General features: G+C 34.1%; 1 protein-coding gene and 1 long non-coding RNA gene across 2 annotated transcripts; one reads left to right on the forward strand and one right to left on the reverse strand.

The window, feature by feature from the left end:
* The first annotated feature begins 11,038 nt into the window (after window positions 1-11,038).
* Window positions 11,039-12,861, forward strand: eIF3j (eukaryotic translation initiation factor 3 subunit j). Its single transcript, XM_069038497.1, has 6 exons — window positions 11,039-11,378; window positions 11,441-11,529; window positions 11,737-11,841; window positions 11,895-12,195; window positions 12,248-12,384; window positions 12,462-12,861. The coding sequence occupies exons 1-6, from the start codon at window positions 11,366-11,368 to the stop codon at window positions 12,510-12,512; spliced, it is 696 nt and encodes a 231-aa protein (XP_068894598.1). The 5' UTR covers window positions 11,039-11,365; the 3' UTR covers window positions 12,513-12,861.
* Window positions 12,862-22,779: 9,918 nt separating this feature from the next.
* On the reverse strand, window positions 22,780-23,672 carry LOC138124245 (uncharacterized). Its single transcript, XR_011157060.1, has 2 exons — window positions 23,445-23,672; window positions 22,780-23,254 (listed from the first exon to the last, which is right to left on the reverse strand). It is a non-coding gene; the product is annotated as an uncharacterized lncRNA (long non-coding RNA).
* Window positions 23,673-24,529: the final 857 nt, after the last annotated feature.

A 24,529-nucleotide genomic window follows, 5' to 3' on the forward strand; every position in this document is an offset into this window, starting at 1 on the left:
AGAAGTCGCGATTTCTCGCGTGCGCGTATATAGTCTTTCTAACTCACGTTGAGCCAGCAATAAAAATAAACTGCGTACCCTCATTACCGCAAGCCGCAAGTGCCATCAACCTCTTAACTTTTAAATAAAGATGGATTTATAACGAAAAGAAGCCCGGCCTGTTGGACCCGGTGTACCTGGAAACCATCGAGAAAGAGCAAGAAAAACATCTGTCATTTAAACCATAAATTCATCTTCATTGTAAAGCTAAGAGGAGGTGGCACTGGCGGTAATGAGGGTGCGCAGTTTATTTTTATTGCTGGCTCAACCTGAGTTAGAAAGACTATACGATGCCCCACCCGGTATAAACAACGAAGTAACAAATATCACGATTGGTGACCTAATTATAATAAGGATGCGATGTTTTTAATTTTATATGGTTTTCATGATCCATCCTTAAATAAATCAATTGTTAATTCACGTGTGGAATATGGTCACTTTATTACAAGAATTGCATCCGAATTTATTAATCCATCTCTTTGCTAAAAATGATTTATATTTATCAATAAACATGGCACAACTTTTAACATTCAACCCGATAATATGCTCCAATTTTTCTGTCGCTTTGTTTTGTCACAGAAGTTCGAATGAATGATTTTTCTGAATACAAAATTTCTTTTACGGTATTTGTAGTGCGAATATTATCAAATAATGGTTTATGGGATAACGGGAACGGGTTTGTTGGCCGTCGTCAGTGTCGGCATTTCTACCTGACAGAAATGCATGCATTTTATGACCATAACTTCTGCTCGAAGGACCCCCGGCAAATTGATTGACACCCGTCACAATTTACAGAGTATACAACCCACATTCCCCGAAACTGGAATTTTATTTTACTCCACGAGTGCCAAAAAAGCCCAAATTACACAAGAACGAGTTGAATACAACGTTTTTTTGTTCGACGAGCCCCCCAAAGGCTCCAAATCGCTGAAAATCTTTAAAATTAGCATGACGTTTCGTTTTGACAAGTTGTCAAATTTATCAAAATCCGTTCACACAGGAGAAAATTCTCAAATTCTGACAGTGTCGAACAAAAAAAATAGTTGTGGCCATATTTTGATAAGCAACCCAGCAGAAACATATTTCTCTATTCATAATTATCTATAAAAATTGTGTTTTGATTAAAAAACAGATGAACGTAGAACTCTTGCAGTGGGATCTCGTACTATGATTTCTGCATTCAGTTTTGTACACAAAGAAATTTGGTCCGTTGGGTTTGCCAATTCGAATTTTTTTAACAACATTACTATCTCCATCACCTATTATTCTCTTATATGATGCATAGATGTAGATGTTTCCTCCTCCCCAATAATAATCAAGAATTTAGCAGAAATGTCATCATAAGTATTAGATAGGTATGTAGGGTGATAATCCTTTTTGGCAAATAAATAATCATTTCTGAGAAAAAATTCCTAATTACAAATCAACGAGAAGATTACAAGGGCGTAGCAAAGGGGGGTTCCAGGTGGGCCACCCCAGAATAAAAGTGAAACACTTATTAAAAACAAGATACATCTGCAATAATCACATAATTAGTGCGATTCTGTTTCAAAATTTAGCAATATTGTTATCAAACAACATTGATTTTGCATAGATCAAACCAATCAACAGCTTCATATCATAGCAACTACAACCTTGTTATATAGCAATGTTGATAAATTTTAAAACAGAATCGCACCAATTATATCCCAAGTGCAAAAATTTTTATCGGAAATTTTTTTGCTCTCCATAAATGAGGTCTTCTGACCGAATAATAGTAGCTTTCCTTTTGCAAACGGAGTGAGCTGAGATGAACTGATCTGAGTCGCTCAGATCAGTTTGAATTTTTGAGTAAAACGGGTTAAAAGGAACGCGGGCGCGACAACGATCTAACGTAAAAAATCAAAAAATTTTTCAAAATAACTGTCCAGAAAAGATTTTAATGTTTCTGCTTCCCCATTCTCACTAGAGAAAAATATCTGTGGATTATATGGTATAAAATAAGTGATGATCTGCCCATTTTTTGTTCTCTGCAGCTTGTAATATCTTGCTATTTTTTTATAATTATATTTGTGCTTTACTTTTTTCCAATATTTTTCCCCCACCACCGATGTCACAGTTATCTGCATCTGCTGTCGAGGTGGCGAAGCATCGGGAAGGGGGGAAGTAAAAATCTCACTTTATTTGTCTCAGTCAAAAGCAAAAGGAACGCGTACATAAGTGAACCAAACTGGTCTGAGCAAAAATATCTGAGTTTTGGTGCAAAAGGAAAGCGCCTAATTTATGGATGTTTGAGTTTATTAGCAAAAAAATTGCCGATATTAAAATTTTGCACGAGGGGTATACGGCTGATTATTTCCTGAATAGAATGAAACCAAACGCATTATTTCCAATCCTTTTTATTCAAAATAATTTTAAAAAATCAGGTACCGACATTTTTTATCAGATTATTGCACATGTGCATTTTAGAGAAATTTTATCGGGTTATTTTTTGTTTTCTAGTTTTGATTGGTCAATATTTGTCACGCAATTGGTTGCTAAACACATGAAGGAAATAATCTAATAAAAAATCAAACACGAAAGCGCTGAAATGGAATGATAAAAATTCTCGAAAAATTCGGAGTTCACAGGCTTAAGGCTCTCTATCAGTACCGAAAATGTATACGAGAAAACACCCATTTTTTACCGATAAATAACATCTTTAATCTTCAATTCTAAAGGGAGATGGATATTTATACAGGATGACAAAGGTGTTTTCTATGTCAGGACAGGTTAATTATTTTTAAATTTTGATCCGAACGCCTTAAAAAACACAATAATTGAAAAACTTTTCATACATTTTTCTCCAAACCTATTTCTTTGCCAATCTTCAGACTTACACCAAAATGACGAGCATCTTGCGAACTAGGTAGGTGTGTGTTTACTTTTTTAGTAAATGGAATATAATTCTCTCTATTTAAAAATAATGAATCGAAGCAACGTAACTTTTGCATCGAAAAATTCCTCTTCGAGGGGTGATTTATAAGCCCTCATAATTTATATTGCCCCCCTGGAGAGCGGTCGGACTCGCCGCCTCGCTACTGCTTTAAATAGACACAGACCTAGGTACCAATTCTGTTTGCCGATTTTGTCTACAAATACTTCGACTGCGTCTTTAAAATTTAATTTCATACTGTCCGGTAGATGTTCGATTACATTATCAATAGAGCATTAAGCATTAAAAATCGGTAAAATAGGCAGGAAAAAAGGCATTAAAAATTCGAAGATAAACATTGACAATTAAATGTTGCTATAAGTATTATTGTTTCAGTGATTCACTGTACATTATAGAAAAAAAAACATCATTTACAACAATCAAATACATTTTCTCAAAATTCACTGATTTTTGACAGATCTTACAAAAAAACAACACGAAAGCATCACTTGAAAAAATAAGACTTCTAAAGTTCCGCACAAATTTATTTAATTTGTCGGTAACTTTCGACATTATGACAGAAACGATTCTTATTGTAAAAAAATTGAAAGTGAACGAATATCACAGAAAGAAAGTAATTTCCAGGTAAAACGAGATAAAAGCAGAAAGGGGGATTTAAGTTACACTGTGGATTATAGGAAAACTCGAGTCAGGTAATGTAGATACCGTAATGGGATAGGATTTTCTATGAACTGTAGGTAAAGTTAGTTCGTTGCTGCTATGTATTCCATGAAAAACAAAATTTATGTCAAAATTGGCAGTTATATAAGCCAAATGGGCTTTTTTTAGGAAATGATCAATTTGAGTCCGGTAGGTGAGTTACAACAGGGAAGCAATACTTACCAGACTGTTTTATTTTTATAAATCAAATCTGACAGTGAAAAGTTAAAAAGTCAAAAAATATTCGGTCATTGTTGTAACATAACATATTTAGCCGTGACAACCAAAAACAAGATAGTGGAACGTATTGATATGAAAATACAGGGTGTTTCTGAAATAAGTACATTAATTTTAACTGGTAATAGAACTCATCAAAAGGAACAACTTTTCTCTCTGCCATTTTGGCGAAAAACGTTGCGTAGTGGCTTAGGAAAGATTTTCCTAAAACCGTTCATATCTCCAAAACTAAGCTACCTAAAAACGTGAGACAACCAGATTCTTACGAAGTGGATTTTTTGCTATACGGGTAGATTTCTTTGAATTTCGATTTCTGCGTTAAAACACGTTTTCTGGATGAAAATGGACATTTTTTTCATATTAGCGCTGATCTCAATTAGCCATTGCAGTATTTAGTGGCGTAGGACTATTTTAGTGAAAAATCTCTCCAATTTTTTTTTGGAATTAAACATCGTTTTTCGGCAAAATGGTAGATAGAAAAGTTGTTCCTTTTGACGAGTTCTATTACCAGTTAAAATTAATGTACTTATTTCTGTTACACGTTGTATGTAACTTGTGTTTCAACCTATGTTTATTGGCGCGTGGAGTTCCAGTATCGACATACAATTTCGGATTCATGGATAACTTGATTACAAATTAATTTGATCGCTCTTTATAAGATCACAAAATTCCAAATATATAATTCTTCTCGGAAGTTTTCCTAATCTGCCGTGTCCAAATTACCTGCCCCCTGGCTGTTTCGGCTAGCTAAAGGATCATTATTGGACGACACCGTTATTCATCCCCATTTCAGGTACAATCTTGAATATAAATTTGCTGTGTTTGTTTATACATATTTCTATTTATTTTGACTGCGTCCTAGTGACTAGAAGTTGAGTTATTATCCGAGTGCGTTTTAAAAATGGGTGTCCATGGTAAGAATAAGATTTCTACAAACGGTTACCGGAAAAGTATAAAACGTAGAATGAAGGCAATACGTAATAAGAGGTAAATATAATGAATATAATTTCTTTTTCAATTTTACTCTGTCTTACTTTTCGCAACTGTACGACACTTGCAATCTGCAGCTATGTTACTCGTATTTATTACAATTATGTTATTGTTACATGTTATTCTTATGCTTTTTTAGATCAAACAGTACTTTTCAATTGTTTCATTGCCAACAGACTCAGTCATTGTTGATCACGCTGTACAAAGACAAAAGCAAATAAGAATTAGTTAATTACTTTAATTTAAGCAGTAAAAAAACGTAACAGTGCTTTTGAAATCAACAATGCCGAAACGGACAACAAAACTAAAAAATTATAATCAAGGTTCGCGCAGGGCAAGCAACAATATCATATGCGTAAGATTACTACTGGCGGGAATTAATCTGCACTGTGTTGTTTTGGAACTCGTAATGTAAAGTAGGTACGGTGTTTACCTGCATGTCACTATTTACAAAACATAATTACAAAGCCAAAAATAATGTATATTTATTTAATTATGAAAATAAACTGATTTATAATTTCAAAATTTTTTATTTTCTTACTTATAAATTTAAATCATATTCTGGGGAATCCGACGGAAATTTCGTAAAGCGGCTCGGGATTTAGAAACAGGGCAGAGTAGCAGGTAGTCTCCTTTGGGCGAAGTGCTCCTCTTCACACTAGGAGGTAACAAATACTAATCCCCTCATTATTAGCACTGCATGGTAGTGCCTGTCGTAAAACGGTCAGCAGGTGTTGTATGGTTGGTTGTATAGTTACGAAATAGATATTTTCGTTGGGTGATGGGCACCCTTAACTTAATCTATTATATGTAGATCTATACCTATGTCTGTGGTCGGTCAGCAGCGGTGGTTTAAAAGCGGTTTTTTGTTCGACACTGCCAGAATTTGAGAATTTTCTCCTGTGTGATTTTGATGAATGTCACAACTTGTCAAAACGAAACGTCAAGCTAATTTTAAAGATTTTAAGCGATTTGGAGCCTTTAATGGATTGTCGAACAAAACAACTTTGTATTCAACTCGTTCGTGTGTAAATTGGGCTTTTTTTGGCACTCGTAGGCCCACTCAAACAAAGCCCAATTTACACACAAATTCGTTAAATAAACTATAATCTATTTTTTAATTAAAGAACCACGACCTGTTGATTTAGGTTTGCAAATATAAAATTTTACTAAATGTAGGGAATTTAATGATATCTATTGGCTATACCAGCCAACGTCTGTTATTTTTAATGTCCTTGAAAGTACAGTTGCGGCCGTTGAAAACTCAGACACTTTGACAACGCCAAACTTTTAGCTTTTTAAATGGTATTGAAAGTGACGTTTCTCAAAATGTCACTCAAACATTATTCACATTAATTTCTCTCGCAATAGCTCTTATACTCACACCGTCCCTCAGTAAAACCCATTTTTGCAAATCAGATAATTGCGGCATTTCAAAAGTTACGCGCGATTCTGACCTAATATGTCAAATACTGACACTGACTTTATAATCCTTGATGAAAATCCTGTTTACGCTAATCAAATTTCGGAATTTATACAGAGTGTTTAAATCTTTCCTGTCTGAGATTTCAACGGCCGCAACTGTACGCAAACTCGCAGCTAAAATTTGAACGTGTTATTAAAATGCCTCGCAAAGTAAGACATTTATTACACTCTCAAATTAGTTGTTATTAACTTTATTAACATGCTGCGCTACTAATATCTGTAATAACCTCAATTTTTATATGATGAGATTTTTCACCCTATGTCAAAAGTGTACAATGTTGTCAGTTCTATTTTGGGTGTAAATTGCGGTGTTGTGGTTCTTTGATTAAAAAATAGACTATATAATCTGTTCCAAAATCAAAAATCCACCACCTGTTGAATTATGTTGGTAGAAAAAGAAATCCCTAGAAGAGGTTTACTTTTTTTGGGTTGGCTCATCCTCCCGCCAAAATTTGACACTGAACTGTTGAGTTTATTTACCTAACACAAAATAATTATTATGTGCACAAAGGTGGTAGCTACCATATCATATCTTTTGAGTAAAATAATGAAATGAGTATAAAAAACACGAAGAACTACGACCAAAACGACTGTCAACAGATTTCTTTCATAACCCCACTTTTTTCTGACACTTGCAGACACACTAAAAACAAAAGTTGGCGATGTCGGTTGTATTTTCGAGGTAGAATGCACTGTTGGTGGATTTTTTATTTTGAAACAGATTATATGTATGTAAGTATGTATGTAAGTATGTATAGGCTGTCTCGATTCTAAATTTCCACCAACACTGCATTCTACGTTGAAAATACAACCGACAACACTGTTTGGTGAAAAATGCGTCAGATTATATGTATTTGTTAGGTTATCTGTCAATTTCCGTTTTTACAACTCAAAATTTTAGAATAAAGGAAAAGAACGAAAACCTTTTTTAAAATGCAGTAAGTAAGTAGGTAGAAAATCAAATTCTAAAAGCAAAATAAACTAATGAACTAATTTTAATGTTTTCGAATCATGTTTATAAAATAATTATACCGAGCGATCATTTAAAAAATAAATCGAGTTTGCTTTGGAGCCTATGCTATAGCATGGGTTGCAATAGGTAACACGCCGACTCGATTTATTTTTTAATTGATGCACCGTATTGTCAACTTTGTTTACAAGAATCCCAATTTAGAAATATTTTTATTTTGCCAACGTAATTCAACAGGTGGTGGAAATTTAGAATTGAGACAAACTATACTATTAAAATCTGTAATCTGGCCCACCCCAGCGAAAAATCATTGCTACGCCCTTGGAAGATTAGTATCTGAAGTTGTTAAGTATCAGGTAAAAATATTTTTAAAAAATCAATTTTCTTTTTTGTAAAAGATATGGACCTATTCGTTATATTCGTACTTACCTAGATACTAAATGTGGCAACATATACAGGGTGGTCCAACACTTACCATTTTTGCGATTACACGTTTAATAATTGTCCAAAAATTCTGAAACTCGGTAGGCACAATCTACAATTAATATTCTATGATTGAGCATGATCAATTTTTTTCAATTAAATTTTTGTGATGGAGCTAACTTTATAGCGATTTAATATCAAATTGGTCCAAATATTGAAAGCTTTTTTTTTCTCTACTAGTTACAGAACTACTCACCTTTTTGATTGATCCACTTCCGAGTTTGAATTATAATTAGGTAATAGTGAAAATTGCGATCAAATATCAAGTTAAAGAAAGCTGGAATCCAAGACCGTTTATGGTAGAGCTGAATAGGACAGCTCGTAATGTGATGGCCCCCCAATAAATCTTTTTGACGCAGGGCTGTCGGCTCCCCCGAAACCATTTTTCAGGTCAGTACTGGTGAAATTCCAGTTTATGATAGAAACGATTCGCAGCAAGTAAAGGATTTTTCTTTAAATGAAAAATAGATATTTTAGAAAACTGATATTGAATAATTTCAACTTCATTACGTAATTTATTTGAAAATTTCTTCAGAATGTTTGCCGAAATTGCTAGGCGTAAAATAGTCGAGTTCGGCCCTGACAGGGAAAGTACCTGCAGTTTGGCGATGGGGTATTGTAAATCTTACTTCTGGTTTGGTTTGTGATTAGGCACTTAGTGTAACTGCGTCATAAATTCCTGTCAGTTGTGCGGCACCTTCTTTAATTGCAAATAAATCGGCAATGTGATGAGTTTTAATTTTTTTTATTTTCAGATTTCTGTTTTCTGTATTAGTTTGAACCTATTTAGATTAAAAAATTTTTTTTGAATTTTGATTAATTTCACTTTATCGCCTCTTGACGCGAAACCCAATTGATAATAAATAAAATAATGGGACAGGCTTATAGCTCCATAATGTGTGTCTCTTCCTAGCCAAGCTTAAATTTTTTTCGATAATTAGAAACCGCGTAATCGCAAAAATGGTAAGTGTTGGACCACCCTGTATATGCATCTCAATAGTCTGCAAATATTTAATTGTTGTTGTATCCAGGAAATGAGAAGGAAAAATCAAAGCCATGTTGCCGTACGCTATTTGAGGTAAAACGAAAAGGAAATGCTGGAAATAATGGAGAAAATAATTGCAAACCTGATCACAATCGTTCAAATTTATTAGGCCATTGGGTACTAAACACAAATACATCATAGTCAAAACCTTTTTAATATTTAAAATAAATGAGATCAAAGCTGCACCTTTTGAGCTCCCATATCTTCAAATCTAAAGGCGGGTACAGATCAAACGCGCCGATGCGCGCCGTGCCGTGCAAAAAGTTCGCGAACGTTGCTGGCGCTGTCAGTTTGGACGGGTTACCGAGCACAAACCCGCAGCAACGCGCACGAACAAGCATTCGCAAACGTTATCCGCCTGATGTCGGTACATCAAAGAAATTTGCTTGTTCGTGCGCGCTCGCTTTGGACCGATTTTTTGGGTGCATTCGAATTAAAAAAACCCACTGAACTTGGAATCTTTTCGAACATAGCTAAACATCCGCCATCCGCGCATTTGGTCTGTCTGGACAGTTATGTGAGCATACACGAATTTTGTTCGCAAACGTTTGCAAACGACTTGCACGACACGGCGCGCTTGATCTGTACCCGCCTTAAGAGGTTGAATGTTTTTATTATTTTTCTCGTTATTTTCTAGCATGAGTTGACATTACCTCATTGAGTTGTTCCTCGAATTTTGGGGCACCCAGTATTTACCTCTTCCCGCTCAGTGATAAAAACTTCGTTATCAAAAAATCGGTTTCTAATTTATTCATTTTCATATTATCTGCTTCAAATTTTTTAAATCTATTATTATTTAATTCTTATCCTGTGATCCGAAAATAATCATTGTCCTATAAGTTTTCATTACCTGTACCTCTACCATTAGACCACTACTAGAAACTATGAGACATCTCCAAAACTATAGTAGGCCCAGAAATATAGTGATTTTATGGACTTTGGCCGATAATTTCTTTTACAATTTTGGGGTCACTTTTATTACCAACTTGAAGAGAGTTATAAATCTTCTATGACACATGTTTTTGAGCTGTCTGAAAATGGACCATCGGAGACAAAGGTAGGTAGAGCCCAGCCGCGCGACGGGTGCCAGAAGCTTATTGCCCTACCATAACTGACCACCTCAAGTTAATGTATAGTACCTGCCAACACTTTAGTAGCAGCCTCAAAATAAAACAAAACAGGATTTTAAAAACAAGACAAAGGTTCCGACACAGCTGCAAATTAATAAGACGCGTGCAATCAGGAGCGTATTCAGGAAAATGTACAAACATATTATAATATATTATAAATCTAATTTTTATTGCCCAGCAAGAACCGCGGGGAGGTATGAGCATCCCTTGCCAAAAACAAAATTCTAAATACAGGATTATTCTAAATGATTGTAGTCGAAGTAGGCGTGAAAACTGAATGTAAAATTTATGGTTGCCGCTCCACATAAAAAAACATCAACTTGATGTGAACATATTGAGTTGTTTTGCACCCAATTTAACTCCCATGTGTGAACGGTGTATACTCACTTATTCGGATTCAATCGTTAATATATTTTGAATACGCTCCTGTATGCACATCGCGCGTGTCATCTCAACAAACCAGTTTTTTATGAGCCGACTGCAATAGCGAGCAAAAAAAGTCTGCTATTAGAGTGTTGGCGACCACTATACTCCATCCCTCATAAAATCACTATATTTCTGGGTCTACTATAAAGAAATAATATTTCTCGCCAAGAAAATTTGCACTTTACAACCAATCTACCTGGAAGACCAGTAGACCACTCTCAGCGGTCATAATCTCTGCATTTTGTGACGGTAACTGCCGCCACAGACTGCCGCCACGGACTGCCGCTGTCAGTGTTACGATGGATCACGGATTACTAATGCGATGGATTCAACATTTACAGAGTATGAAACCCAAATTCCTCGAAACTGGAGTTTTTCCTTCGAGCTTCGAGATGCTGGCTGCTGCAAAACTGCGGGCGATATGTATTTCTTTCACTAAAAATTTAACAAGTCTGTTAAATAATAAATAATTTGAGTTACTGTTGAAACTCTTTCCATGACTAAAATTACTTAAAAACGAAATGTAAAAAAAAAAACAATCAAACAATAATTTACATTTAAGTCTGTCCAACAAATAATTTAACGTAGTTGGTGAGATTCAGAGATTCCCTTTACCAGTTGGCAACTATGTTGGCAGCAGTTTAGTATTTCGTAAGTGTCAAAGTGAAATGGGTGTTCGAGGGAGTTTTTCGGTTGCAAATTTGACTATTTCAAACAATTCCGATTACTTTTCGTCATCTTGCCAAAGACACAAAAAGCCTAAACGTATTGTTTGATACATCTATCCTTTAGGTAATTCGCGTAAGCTTCGAGAAAAGTGGGTTTGGTGACAAATCTGACACTTGCACAGTGTCATCTGGTGGGATTCCGTGCAGTTGCACATTTAGCACACGTGAATTTAGAGGTTGAGGTCGTTTTGCGCTAATTTGGATATTATTTTCACCAATATGGAATCGTGGGGTAAGTCGGGGACATGTTGTTGCCACAGTCTAACCGCTAACCCAAATTTGCACACGTTCCAGATGACGAGAACTTCGAGCCTCCAACAGTTGCACCTGTTACTATCAATTCCAACAAATGGGAAGGCGAGGATGAAGAGGAGGACGTTAAGGTAAGCTTTTTTCGAGATATTTACGTTTCGGCCACGGATTCGTTTCCGTTAATTGACGCCGACTGCAAAAAGATGCGCCAGCAAACCAATGAATCATCAAGTTTTCAAGTGATCAAGTGCTCCAATATTGAGTGAAAGTTGCAGCTGCATATCTTTTATTGTGCTCTAGTTTGTAACAGTGAAGGTTAAAACGAGTGTGCTTTGTAGGAGAGCTGGGAAGATGAGGAGGAAGATAAAGCGCCACCTTCAGTCGACGAGGCCAAGCTGAAACCCAAAAAGCAAACACTTGCAGAAAAAATCGCAGAAAAAGAAGTATGTTGTGAGTTGTGTGTTAATGAGAGATTGTTATCAGTATTGTTTGACAGAGGCGCAAAAGAGAGGAGATGGAAAAACGGTTGAGGGAACAGCAGGAAGAGGAGGAAATATCAATGGAAGAGAAGATTCGGATGCAGAAAGAGTCTGATTTGAAAATAGCCTTAGAAACCACATTTGGAGGTGACACCAATAACACGCCTTCGACAGGACTCGACGGGCTCAGCTTACCCACAACCAAAGAAGAGTTCCAAGATTTCACAGACTCTCTATCTAAAAAGCTTCTCGGGTTGTCTAAAAACACAGAGTATCCTGTTTTCACTGAAAACCTTCTAAGAAATCTTTGTGCCACTTGTAAGTATCAGGGCAGATATTTCCAGCACAGATTAATTCTGTTTGTTTGCAGTGTCCTCATTAGATATTAAAAAGATTAAAAATACATTAGATAATTTATATTTGGAAAAGCAGAAAATTGAAAAAGGAGAGAAAACAAGGAAGAATAAAGGCAAAGGAAAAGCTAAATTAAAGTTGGATGATGGAAACGTAAGTGCAGGACTATCTGTTTGTGATGTAAACAGATTGATAAAAATGAGGGTTTGTTAATGTTTATCTTGTTGCAGCCATTGTCAGCATATGTGAACGACTATGATGACTTTGATGACTTTATGTAGCAGATCGAAGAACTATAGATAGGATTTTAATTATTAAATAATTATCTTCAATAAATACAGATTATTAAATTATGTGGTATTTTTAAAAGGAATTAATGGAGGTGTAATGTATTTTATCATCATGCAATATGGTTTCCCTTAACCATTTCTTTTTTTATTTAAAATTGTGTTTTGTATTACTAATGTAACAGTTTTATTTTAACTTATCCATTAATTGCTGATTTTGTTGCTATGATAGAAACTGTAATATATCGCAATTTTTTTAATTGTATGTCATTCTGCATACAAATTGTATTGAATGGATTTGATGCAATTATTGTTAAATGCCAATATAAGTTTAAAAAATTCAGTTTTTTGTTTTGTTTTATTATTTTTCTTTATTTACCTAACAGTTAACTGTTTAAAAACTGGTTGTTTTAAAGTGCAGAAGAACTTCTTTACTACAGTTTCAGAAGTAAAGGTGTGTGCGCTGAGAACGTCCAACTTGCCTTAATAAGCTTGCAAGAAGATATTTTTAACAATATTGATAACTTATTTAGATGTCACGTTATTATTTCGTTTCTTTTAACCAGGTTTATTCTGTTTTTTTCTTGATTTGACGAAAAATTCCTATTTGTCTGAACAAGAAAATGTAAATATGTATAACTAAGTTTTAGTAGATTAAGTCAAATGTAAAAATAACTCTTGTGGAGAATAAAATACAAGAACCAAATGTAATAAATAGTTGGTATTTTACTGGTAGAGCAAGCTGAAACCCAAGAAGCACACTTCCAGAAAAAATCGCAGAAAAAGAAGTATGTTGTGAGTTGTGTGTTAATGAGAGATTGTTATCAGTATTGTTTGACAGGCGCAAAAGAGAGGAGATGGAAAAACGATTGAGGGAGCAGCAGGGAGAGGAGGAATTATCAATGGAAGAGAAGATTCACCCTGTATATGGCTTATCCAATTACTTTAAATTTCAAAAATACCTACTTTACTTGGATAGAGGACGTAGGACAAGAAATTCGCTTTATAAATTTGTAATTCAATGTAAAAGTAGTATTTTAAATTAATTCAATATTATACAAAAGTAACAACCATTGGAAAAATGATAAATAATAAAACAATAATGAAGAAATAAATTCAATAAAAAGGTTAAAAACTAAAGACACTATTTCAAAATTTACTAAGCATATACGGTGTCCGAGAAATAGCGGGAATCTCTCGGATTTGGGTCTATCTAGTGAAAATAATGTCACGAGTTCCTATAAAAAATTTCCTCTGAGGTAACCACACAAAAAAAAAAAATTTAAATCGATTTTTCGCAATGACTTCTCGTTCAGTTAATTATGATAATCCAACTCGAAAATTTTTAACCAATCGAATTGCAGCATTTTTCAAATTTGGACCAATCAAATTGATTTATAGTGAAAAAACAACTAGTGGTTTTTCAGCGACAATTTAATTCATGTATAAAAAATCTCATAAGGCGCTGTGATTTTGTCACTTTGACAGCGGATAAAAGTTTGCCCTAACTTTTATCCGGCAAAAACACTCAGGTAACTTATACCTTTAGTTGCTAGGCATCTAATAACTTTAATACCAAATAAAAAAATTAAATTTGCATTGTTCATTCATTAAATTGTCTCGCCGAATTACACTCGAGGTTTCATTTAGTCAGGAAAAATATTTATTTGCAACTCAAACTAATTGCTTGACAATTAGACTCGAAAAATTGGCAGGATAAAATCAACTCCGGCCTACGGCCGTCGTGCTTTTATCGTGCCAATTTTTCTCGTCTAATTGCTAAGCAATACGTTTTCGTTGCAAAAAATATTTTACCGACTAAATGAAACCTCTTGTGTAATTACAGTCGAAAAAATTTATATCAAAATGAAACGTCAAATTTATTAGGTCAACTCGATAAAATTTTCTCGGTGGATTGTCAAGTCGAATACAATTCGTGGTCTAATTTTTCTGCAAAATTTGTCATTTAGGACATTCGTAGCTTTTGCTTTTGGAAAATTACACGAGTTGACGAAGGAGTGTAGTTTTCGTTGCAAAAGCTACTCATGTCTTAAATGACAAATTTTGTTGGAAAAAATTAGACCACTTATTGTATTATATACCGGGTGTCCACTCTCAAAGTCTAACATAGGCAATTAACACTGTGCATTCAGTTTATAGATATTATGCCATTATTTCGATACATCTATAATATTAAAGTAATTAACAGTTTAAGCAGTTTTTATTATAAATTCTTTGAAAAAATTACAATGCAGTTGAATTGCTGAATTTAAATTTCCCTTTATTTCAAATGTTATTAAAAATCCCAGCCCAAATATGAATTTTTTGAGTTCTAGTAGGAATTTACTCGAAGGTTTTCATGAGCCCAATATCGCGTGTTTTGAACATTTGGTTCGTTATTTAGTGTAAAAGTAGATTCGTCTGTGAAGCAAATTGTCGACAGAAAGCGAGGATCATTAGCACACTCCTGTATTTCATAACAGGTTTCACTCTTACTTTCTTCATCAACAGCCAAAATCTGTTGATGACACTGTGTCTTGTAGGGATGATATTTGTACTTCCTGAGGATATTCAGTATCCACGATTTATATAAACTTACGTCAAGAGAAATTTGTCTTAATCTGTATGGAGTAACTATTCATTTTTCCGTAAATAATTTTGACAGTAATTTTCCGAAATTCGCTGACTTAACCCAACAAATTACTAAATTTTTTGACAAATGCTGTCTAATTTGAAAATCATGGCATGTCATATTTAAAAGTCGCCAAGTTTTAAATTAGTATTTTAAAATAAAAATAGCACCTTTAATCTTATTATTAGTATCATTTCAAGCGCAATAATTTTATCTTTCTATTGATACCATTACCTTACCTGTAAGTTCAATTGGCGAGCAGGAATCAGCAAAAACGTTCAATACAATGTTAATTGCCTATGTTCGAGTTTGAGAATGCACAGGCTATATGATCAAGTTTTGTGTCAGTGTGATATACAAAAAAAACTATGAAATGTACCTTATAAATACCCAGGTAAGTGTGAAAAATTTCGACAATTTTATTTAATTAGAAGTCCCGATTTCTCGCGTGCGTGTATAGGATGCCCCACCCAATAGATGATCTTCTCAATATGCGGCTGTCATACACCGATCCATCATCCACAGATCCGATTCACGAAACTTTGCAAATTTGCAAATCGTTAACGAAACGGAATATATTACATACAATACTTCAACAATGTCGGTTGTCATGGTTTTGAATTTGCAACGCCTTATCGAGCTTTACCGAGTTTCGTGAATGACACTTTCAGTAGGTGTAGATTTTCTGTTCTGAATACCTCTAAAAGAATTTATTATTTTATCACAAGGTCTCTGTGATCCCCTTCAATCATTATTTGTGCTTTACCACAAATTTAATCTTAAAAACATTACCCTGTCCCTGTTTCAAAATTCTCTTACTTTGACCAGCAAGCCGACTGACTTTCCTGTAGGAACTGTTCTGTTTTGTTGGTTGCATAGCATTCCTTCTTTAACATACAGGATTATTCACGTAGAGTAAGGACGGCGTGAGATATGACATTTGGTGGGGGAAATCTGCGCGGACAAAATAATCCAGTGGCGCCACAAATGAATGGGTTTAGGAAAAAACGATGTTCTGTTTGTTATTAAGAGGTGATTTAATTTTTCATTAAAAATTATATTTAAATAAAATGGGTATGTGTCGGTGACTGGATGACTAGCCTGACCAGATAAAAATGCAACCCAAACTACATTTTACAAAGCATACATTGTGTTTTGGTATTTAAAAATTAAATCAAGAATCCAAGAAGTCACCACTGAGAAACATATTTCTGAAATTTACTACCACTAAAGTGTGCGTAACTCAATTGCTCGTTAAAGTACAACTTCTGATACAAATAGTATATTATACACCAAGGTGACGAAGTTCATGATTATAGCCAGAGCACCAAGATTAGAGCCCGAGGCGTGCCGAGGGTGCTAAGGCGCGAAGGCTATAAGGGACTTTTCACCGTGGTTTATATACAGCGTGATCAACAATGACTGAGTCTCTTGGCAATGAAACAATTGAAAATACTGGTGATTTTTGTCTAGTAATTGGCACTGACCACGCACTGACCGGATTTTTTAACTTGAAATTACATTAAAAACATTCTTGGTTATGCAGGTTATGTTTATACTATTACAAAAATGAATCTTTGTGGGTAAATTTTAAATTTGCCAAATTTCATTGTTACCAACAGACTCAGTCATTCTTGATCACCCCGTACTAATTTTTTATTATTAACCAGTAGTCAATAATGAACAGCCGTCACCTAGCAACGAAAGATTTTCTTTGATTTTATTGGTTAACGTAGACAGACGATTTTCAATTTTCATAGCAACCGTTGAAAAATGAGAACTCGAATCGTCGCATCGGACAAACAAATTTAATTAATAATTATTATTAGAAAGGGTTTTAACGTATCTAGTAGTGAAAAAAATAATATATACACCACGCTAGAGAAGACAATTTTAAGCCTCGCTTCTTTATTCTTAATAAACTACCTCGGCTTAAAAAAATGTCTTCTCTACCTTGGTGTATAATTACTATTTTCCACTACTAGAACGTTAAAACCCTTTCTAATAATCTCGTATCCCACCTCCACCCGGCGGCACGGCAATTTCGCCGGAGTACATACACTATTACGGATAATACTATCAAGTAATAGTGCAGTGCTTATAAACATAATTACCGGCGTCTCGCCTCCACATTTTGACTTTTTTGTGTTTTATGTTCTGTGTCAATGTTAAAGAATTTCCTCACGATGTGACATGAGTATAATAATATACCTTTTTGAATTTCAACCACCAATTTGTTCTCTAAGTCCAAAATTTTTAAATTTTTAAAAAGAGATTGCGGTACTATTCCTGTTGCTGAAATTATAAATGGTAAAATCGAAATTTTTTCTAAACACCAAAGATTTCTCATAGCAACGGATAGTTCTAAATATTTATTAATTTTTGTATTATACAGGGTTATTCTAAATGATTGTAGTCGAAGTGAAAACTGAATGTAAAATTTATGGTTGCCGCTCCACATAAAAAAAATCATCAAAATGATGTGTTAAATTGGGTGCAAAACAACTCAATATTTTTAAAATTGATTGTAGAACAACTCAATAGTTCTGGATTCAATCGTTAATTTAACGAAAATAAATAAAATCCTCATCACCGCACTTTTCACCTAAAAAATGACAGTGACAGCGACACAACTGACAGTTCACATGAAAGCGGCAAAAACGTAATAACATGGGCATGGCCTACTTCGACTACAATCATTTAGAATAACCCTGTATGTCTGTATTATATTGTGTGAATTTGGAACAGCTATATCTAAAAGATATGCTTGCTTTTGTTGTTTATTTAAAATAATAATGTCTGGTCTGTTATGCTGAATGTGAATGTCAGTTAAAACTGTGCGATCAAAATATAATTTGTAATTGTCATTTTCTAAACAACTTTTTGGTTTATAAATGTAATGTGGTTGTGTATCCTTTAATAAATTGAATTTAACAGCTAAATTCATGTGTATAATTTTTGCGAATATATCATGACGTTTTTTATATTCGCTTTGAGCCAAAACGGTGCAAGAAGAAATTATGTGTTCAATGGTTTCCCCTTCAGTTCCGCAAATCCTACATTTATCAATGATCGATTGTAAACCGCATATGTGTTTTTTATAATTTCTTGTATTTATAACACGATCTTGTATTGCAAATATAAAACCCTCAGTCTCAGGATGAATATTTGATTTTTTAAGCCATGCATGAGAAGCTTGAATATTAATTTCTGGCTGTTCTAGCTCTTTAAAATATCTTCCATGTAAAGACTTTTGTTTTATATTTGCTATAGTGTCAGGTATATTTGGCTCAACAATATCTGAAATTACATTATCACTTAAATTTAAAGGTGTGTAACCTTTATCCGCTGAAACCAAAGCATTAAAAAAAGTGTTATCACGAGCTCTATTGAGAAAATAATTTTTTAGTGAAGCAATTTGATTGTGTTGTAGAATTTCTAGATTTGAAAAACCCCTACCACCATTTTCGCGTGGTAAATTAAATCTTTCAATAGCAGATTTGGGGTGATGTTTACAAAATTTTGTAAAGAGAACTCTAGTTTGAATATTTATATTCTGTAAATTAGTTTTGGACCATTTTATAACACCAAAAGAATAGGTCAACAATGGAACAGCATATGTATTAACTGTTTTAATTAAATTATTACCGTTTAATTTTGATTTTAAAATAGATTTAATTCTTAAATAAAATTGTTTTTCTAAATTTTCTTTTATAATTGAATGTTGAATATGATTTGATTGATTAATACCTAAATATTTATAAAATTCTCCTTTATTTAAATTTTTAATGATTTCTCCTTCTTTAGTTATATATTCTAAATTTTCGTAATGACCACGACATATTGATTGCGTTTTACACTTATCAATACCAAAACTCATGCCAATATCATTTGAGAAATTTTCAGTTATTGTTAGTAAAGATAAAATGTGATTCTTTTTAGATGCATAAAGTTTTATGTCATCCATATAAAGAAGGTGATTTAATTTGGATAGTGTGGTATTATTAACTCTAATATTGAAATCATATCCAGTGCTATTTAATAGATTTGTCAAAGGATTGATGGCTAGACAAAACCATAAAGGACTTAAAGAATCTCCTTGATAAATTCCCCGTTTAATTTGAATAGGCTCGGATTTTAATTTAGTATTGTTTATTGATAAATTTAAAGTAGTTCTCCAAAATGTCATAACATGAGATAAAAAGTTAATCAAATCCAAATTAATTTTATAAATTTTAAGAATTTTAATTAACCATGAATGTGGTACTGAATCATAGGCTTTTTTGTAGTCTATGAATGCGGTACAAATATTTCTATTATTTTTTCTAGCTTGTTCCATTATTACCGTAATTATTAATAAAATTATTTTGTCCGATGCGACGATCCGAGTTCTCATTTTTCAACGGTTGCTATGAAAATCGTTTACGTTAACCAATGAAATCAACGAAAATCTTTCGTTGCTAGGTGACGGCTGTTCATTATTAACCACTGGTTAATAATGAACTATCCCTCCGCCACCCGGCGGCACGGCAATTTTGCCGGAGTACATACACTATTACGGATATTACTATCAAGTAATAGTGCAGTGCTTATCAACATAATTACCGGCGTCTCGCCTCCGCATTTTGACTTTGTTGTGAATTATGTTCTGTGTCAATGTTAAGGAATTTCCTCACGATATGACATGAGTACAATAATATACCTTTTTGAATTTCAACTACCAATTTGTTGTGTGTTACTGTGTTGAAACTTGTCGGTAAGCAAAACCAGTAGGTAGTTGTAAACGGCGCGATGTAAGTAGAACAAACAGAAATAACCGAAAGACACAAATCCCAAAAACACTGCCGTTTTGTCCATATGTATTTGTCAAAGAGCGAATAAGTTTCTCCAATTATTGTATTTCCATATTTGGTCTCCAAACGTTGAAGCGATGGCGTTACAATTACGTCTGTACTAGTAACTATAGATATATTACTTTATCATAAGTATCGTGCGTTCATTTTAATTTATCATCAAAGTAGGCGTTGAAGACTCGATTGTGAACGTACTATACGTATAAAGGATCACAGATCAACTGTTTAAATCTACGCCTTTACACGAGCGGTGCGTTCTCAATCGACTCTCCAACGCCAACTTTGAGGATAAATTTAAATGAACGCACGATATCATAGTGACGACAAGGGTGTTTCAATTTTTTATTGGTCGACACAATATTGGTGCTAAGGTCAAATGTGACAGTAACGTGATTTATAATAATAGTAAGAAAGGCACTGTAATTGTAAAAATAGTAATACAATTTAATAATGTCAGTGTCAAGTTGTGAAAATTTTTCTCCAGTTAAAAAAACATTTCTTGGAAGTAGTCGTTTGAGAAGTAGAACTTCGGAACCTTTACGTAATTTCAAAGTGTCTACACAAGACATCATTGATGCAGGTCCGTCGAGTTCGTTTGATTTACAACAATCTTCACAATCTTCCTGGATTTTTGACAGAAGTTTTAACAACAGTGAGAAAATTTGTTTAAAATGTGACATTTGTCATAAAGAATTTTTGTCAAAACGTGGATTAAACATACAGGTGTCCCAGAGTTGCGAAAAAGCTCCATAACTTGTTTGTTATTAAAGATATCAACTTTTTCTTTTTTCTAGATGATAGCTACGCTTCTATTGCATATTCGGAAAATATTGCGGTATATATGCAGAGTGTCCCAAGATTATAAAAACACTAAAGTTATGTTTTTTTAAATGGAAACTATCCAGTTTGATTTTATTTTTGAACTCTATGCTAAATTATGAATCAAATTTATACAGGTCGTTTTTACTTATCTGCCATCGTTTTTAATCAGTGGCGTTTTTTTTACCAGAATTTCGAATTGCAGGGGTCCCTTCGAAAATTCGTACCTTCCAAATCGTTGCACATAAATTAAAATGGTTGACGCTGTTTGATTTCTGAATGTTTGCTGCATCTGCTGAGTGTTTACATAACATAACGAATTAAAAATGTGAAAAATTCATTTTTTTCAAATGGCACCCCGTAGTTATTATTGCACTGATCGAAAGCTTTTTTGACAAGCTTTTGAACAATATAAGGTTTGTATAGTCGAATCTGAAAATCTAGGGTGCTATCCTAAAATCGCTAAATTTGGTGCAATTTTTTCGTTAAAAAGACAATACAAAAATCTAGTAGGCCTAACAAAAGATAATCACACAATATGGCCACTCCATAAAGATGAATCAGTCAACAAAACAGTATTTAACAATTAAACATTTCATTCATTTTTGGGAACTGTGGCCAAAAGCTCAGGACTTGAAGAAGTTTTTTATTTGTTTAAACTTTAGTTTACATATCATATCTCGTATCCCACCTCCACCCGGCGGCACGGCAATTTTGCCGGAGTACATACACTATTACGGATAATACTATCAAGTAATAGTGCAGTGCTTATCAACATAATTACCGGCGTCTCGCCTCCGCATTTTGACTTTTTTGTGTTTTATGTTCTGTGTCAATGTTAAGGAATTTCCTCACGATGTGACATGAGTATAATAATATACCTTTTTGAATTTCAACCACCAATGTGTTCTCTAAGTCCAAAATTTTTAAATTTTTAAGAAGAGATTGCGGTACTATTCCTGTTGCTGAAATTATAAATGGTAAAATCGAAATTTTTTCTAAACACCAAATATTATACATTATTAAAGCAGTTAATACATTATTGTATTATTTTAATTTAGTCTCTACTTTTAGGTGCCTTTTCGTTCAAACAAAATCTTTACGAAGTTGAGCGTCAAATATGACATGGAAAGTCACATTTACCATTAGCTTTGTAGCACTCGTCACCACTATAATAAAGTAAATTATACATTTAATTAGATAGGTACTGTAGTCTTTACCCTTGATAACATTTTAATTAAACGCTCTATCTCTACGCTGCCATTGTGAAACAACCTTTAGAGTTTCGTCGTTATTATGTAATTCTGTTCAAAAGGGTGTAATTAGATGCGGTTTCAGTTTTTTTTTAAAACATACTTTTATCCTGTACACAGGCTATGTTATAATAATTATCTCAGTCCTCCTGTTCTCATCCATCACCACATAGTTCTAAATTACTTTCGGCGAAACCGCATATGTTAGTATTATACATAGTACGGTTGGTGGACAAAAAAAACTGGGACACGCAAAATTTCTTACGTTTGTATCAAGCTCTTAATTGTCAAAATAAAGTCAAAATGAAACTGACTTTTACGGTCACTGTTGACAGTTATCTTGTCAGATATAATGCCAAATCTAACAGAATTACAAAAACACGTAATTACACAACACCTTGGGGAGGAGGGTATTACCATACGCGCAAATGCTTACGAGCTAAACATTAGCAAAAACACTGTTTTGCTCGCCAAACAAAAACTTCAAGAAGACCAGGGTCTGGCCGTCCAAAAGTTACCACAGATAATGAAGATGATAAACCTTCTTCGTTTACATCCATTTCAAACCGCCATCAGCGCTCGACAGGAGACGAATTTTCCTGCTTATTTAAAAACAACAAGAAGCAGAATAAAGAAATCTGAATTAAATAATAGATGTGAAGCAAATAAAATCTTTTTAACAGCACAGAATAAACAACAAAGAGTTATGTTTGCTCAAGAATATATTCATCAAAATATATGGGATGCGGTAGTCTTTTCTGATAAAAAGACATTCCAGTCTTCTAACAGTGGACGACTCGGCGTATATAGACTTGCAGGGACAAACCATAATGAAGAATACGGTCACGCCACCAATCGAAGTGGACGATTTGCAGTCAATGTATCAGCATTAGAGGCCCAGGAGTTTGTGCAATTGTGGAGGAGAGGCTAAGAGCACCGGTCCATGTTAGAATTCTGAGGGAGATAATGCTTCCCTCAGTCACACATGTGTTTGGTGAACGAAATTTTATATTTCAAGACGATAACTGTCGTGTCCATAGAGCATTCTTGAATAAGCAAGGGGTGCGTACTGTACCGTGGCCTTCCAAGTCACCCGACTTAAATCCGATAGAAAATATTTGGGGCCGTATGACCTCAATTATGTATAAAAATCACTTTCGTCCTAATACTGTTGAACAACTGCAACAAAAAATTGTTGATACTTGGCACGAGATATCACCCGAATATACCAGGGAGTTGGTATCATCAATGCCACGCCGATTACAGATGGTCATTGATAATAATGGTGCAATGACGAAGTACATTATTAGGTTTAGGTTTTTTGTTCGTTAACAACAACAAATATGCAATATATAAGTATTCAACTTACCTTTACCTTTTATAAATTGTGTGGATTTAAAAAGGAATTGAAAACGGATGAAATCTAAAATTCGATTTGATGTTTGTAAGTGTCACACGTGGCATTTTTGTCTTATGTCATCATATCATAGTTAACCTATTTGTTCGCAAGCCTGAATTAAACGGTGCAAATTTGCCAAATTTCGATTTGAATAGTTGTCATTTTTGTCCCAGTTTTTTTTGTCCACCAACCGTACATAAGTATAGCGATTCTCTTTAAAAGTTGTGTGTGGTCTTACTTTAAGTCTCCACATGGCCCCGAGCTGTTCAGGTCCACACTAAACTTTGTGTAAAGCAACAAAATAAGATTTGCCAATCTCCTCAAAATGCATGGGAAACTACCTTATTTGCTCGTCTACACAATGGTGAGATAGGATATCAGAAAATACAAAAAAAAAAAAAAACACATTTTATTAGTTAACTAGGTACTGCTAGGTAGTAATTAAAAGAGAAAATATAAAAGGCCTTCAAATAAATTTATATTTAGAGCAACCTATGTAAATTCAATTTTTTGCAACATTTTTCCAGCGTAGAAAATGACACAAGAAACGTCTGACATTTTAACGAAATAAAATTAGGTTAGAATAGCTATTTATGCGTTACAACGATGATTACACCCGGAGAACGATGAATCCAGCTCGAGGGCTTTAGCCCGAGAGATGGATATCGTTCGATGGGCGTAATCATTCGGTGACGGCGTGGTGCATACAAGATTTTATTTTTCACTAGGTATACGAGTTCTTTAAAAAAAAAATTGGCATCTTTGCAATTATGAATTGATGAGGGCGTTATGAATTCATTACGCCCGCTTATTCTTATTACGCCCTGTTGTTATTCCCCGGTTGTTATGGACATGTTTACGTATTTCGTATCCTAGGAGTTATCATGCAATTATACTAAAGTGAAAAATAAAATATTTTTAATTTTTGTAGTGCATTCTCCCTATTCCCCCTCCACGGAATATGACAATATGACAGAAAAGGACTTACTATGTAACCCGTGTAACTCCGGAAAATAATTGGTTACCTACAAAAATTACTTTAGACTGTTAACAGA

This window comes from Tenebrio molitor, chromosome 2, assembly GCF_963966145.1.
Source record: "Tenebrio molitor chromosome 2, icTenMoli1.1, whole genome shotgun sequence".
NCBI lineage: Eukaryota > Metazoa > Arthropoda > Insecta > Coleoptera > Tenebrionidae > Tenebrio > Tenebrio molitor.

What these genes read in the sequence shown, in the direction of transcription:
- eIF3j (XM_069038497.1), top strand. An exon ending in ATGAAGAGGAGGACGTTAAG is followed by an intron (nt 11,530 to 11,736) that starts GTAAGCTTTTTT and finishes TGTGCTTTGTAG; the next exon opens with GAGAGCTGGGAAGATGAGGA. An exon ending in TAAAGTTGGATGATGGAAAC is followed by an intron (nt 12,385 to 12,461) that starts GTAAGTGCAGGA and finishes ATCTTGTTGCAG; the next exon opens with CCATTGTCAGCATATGTGAA.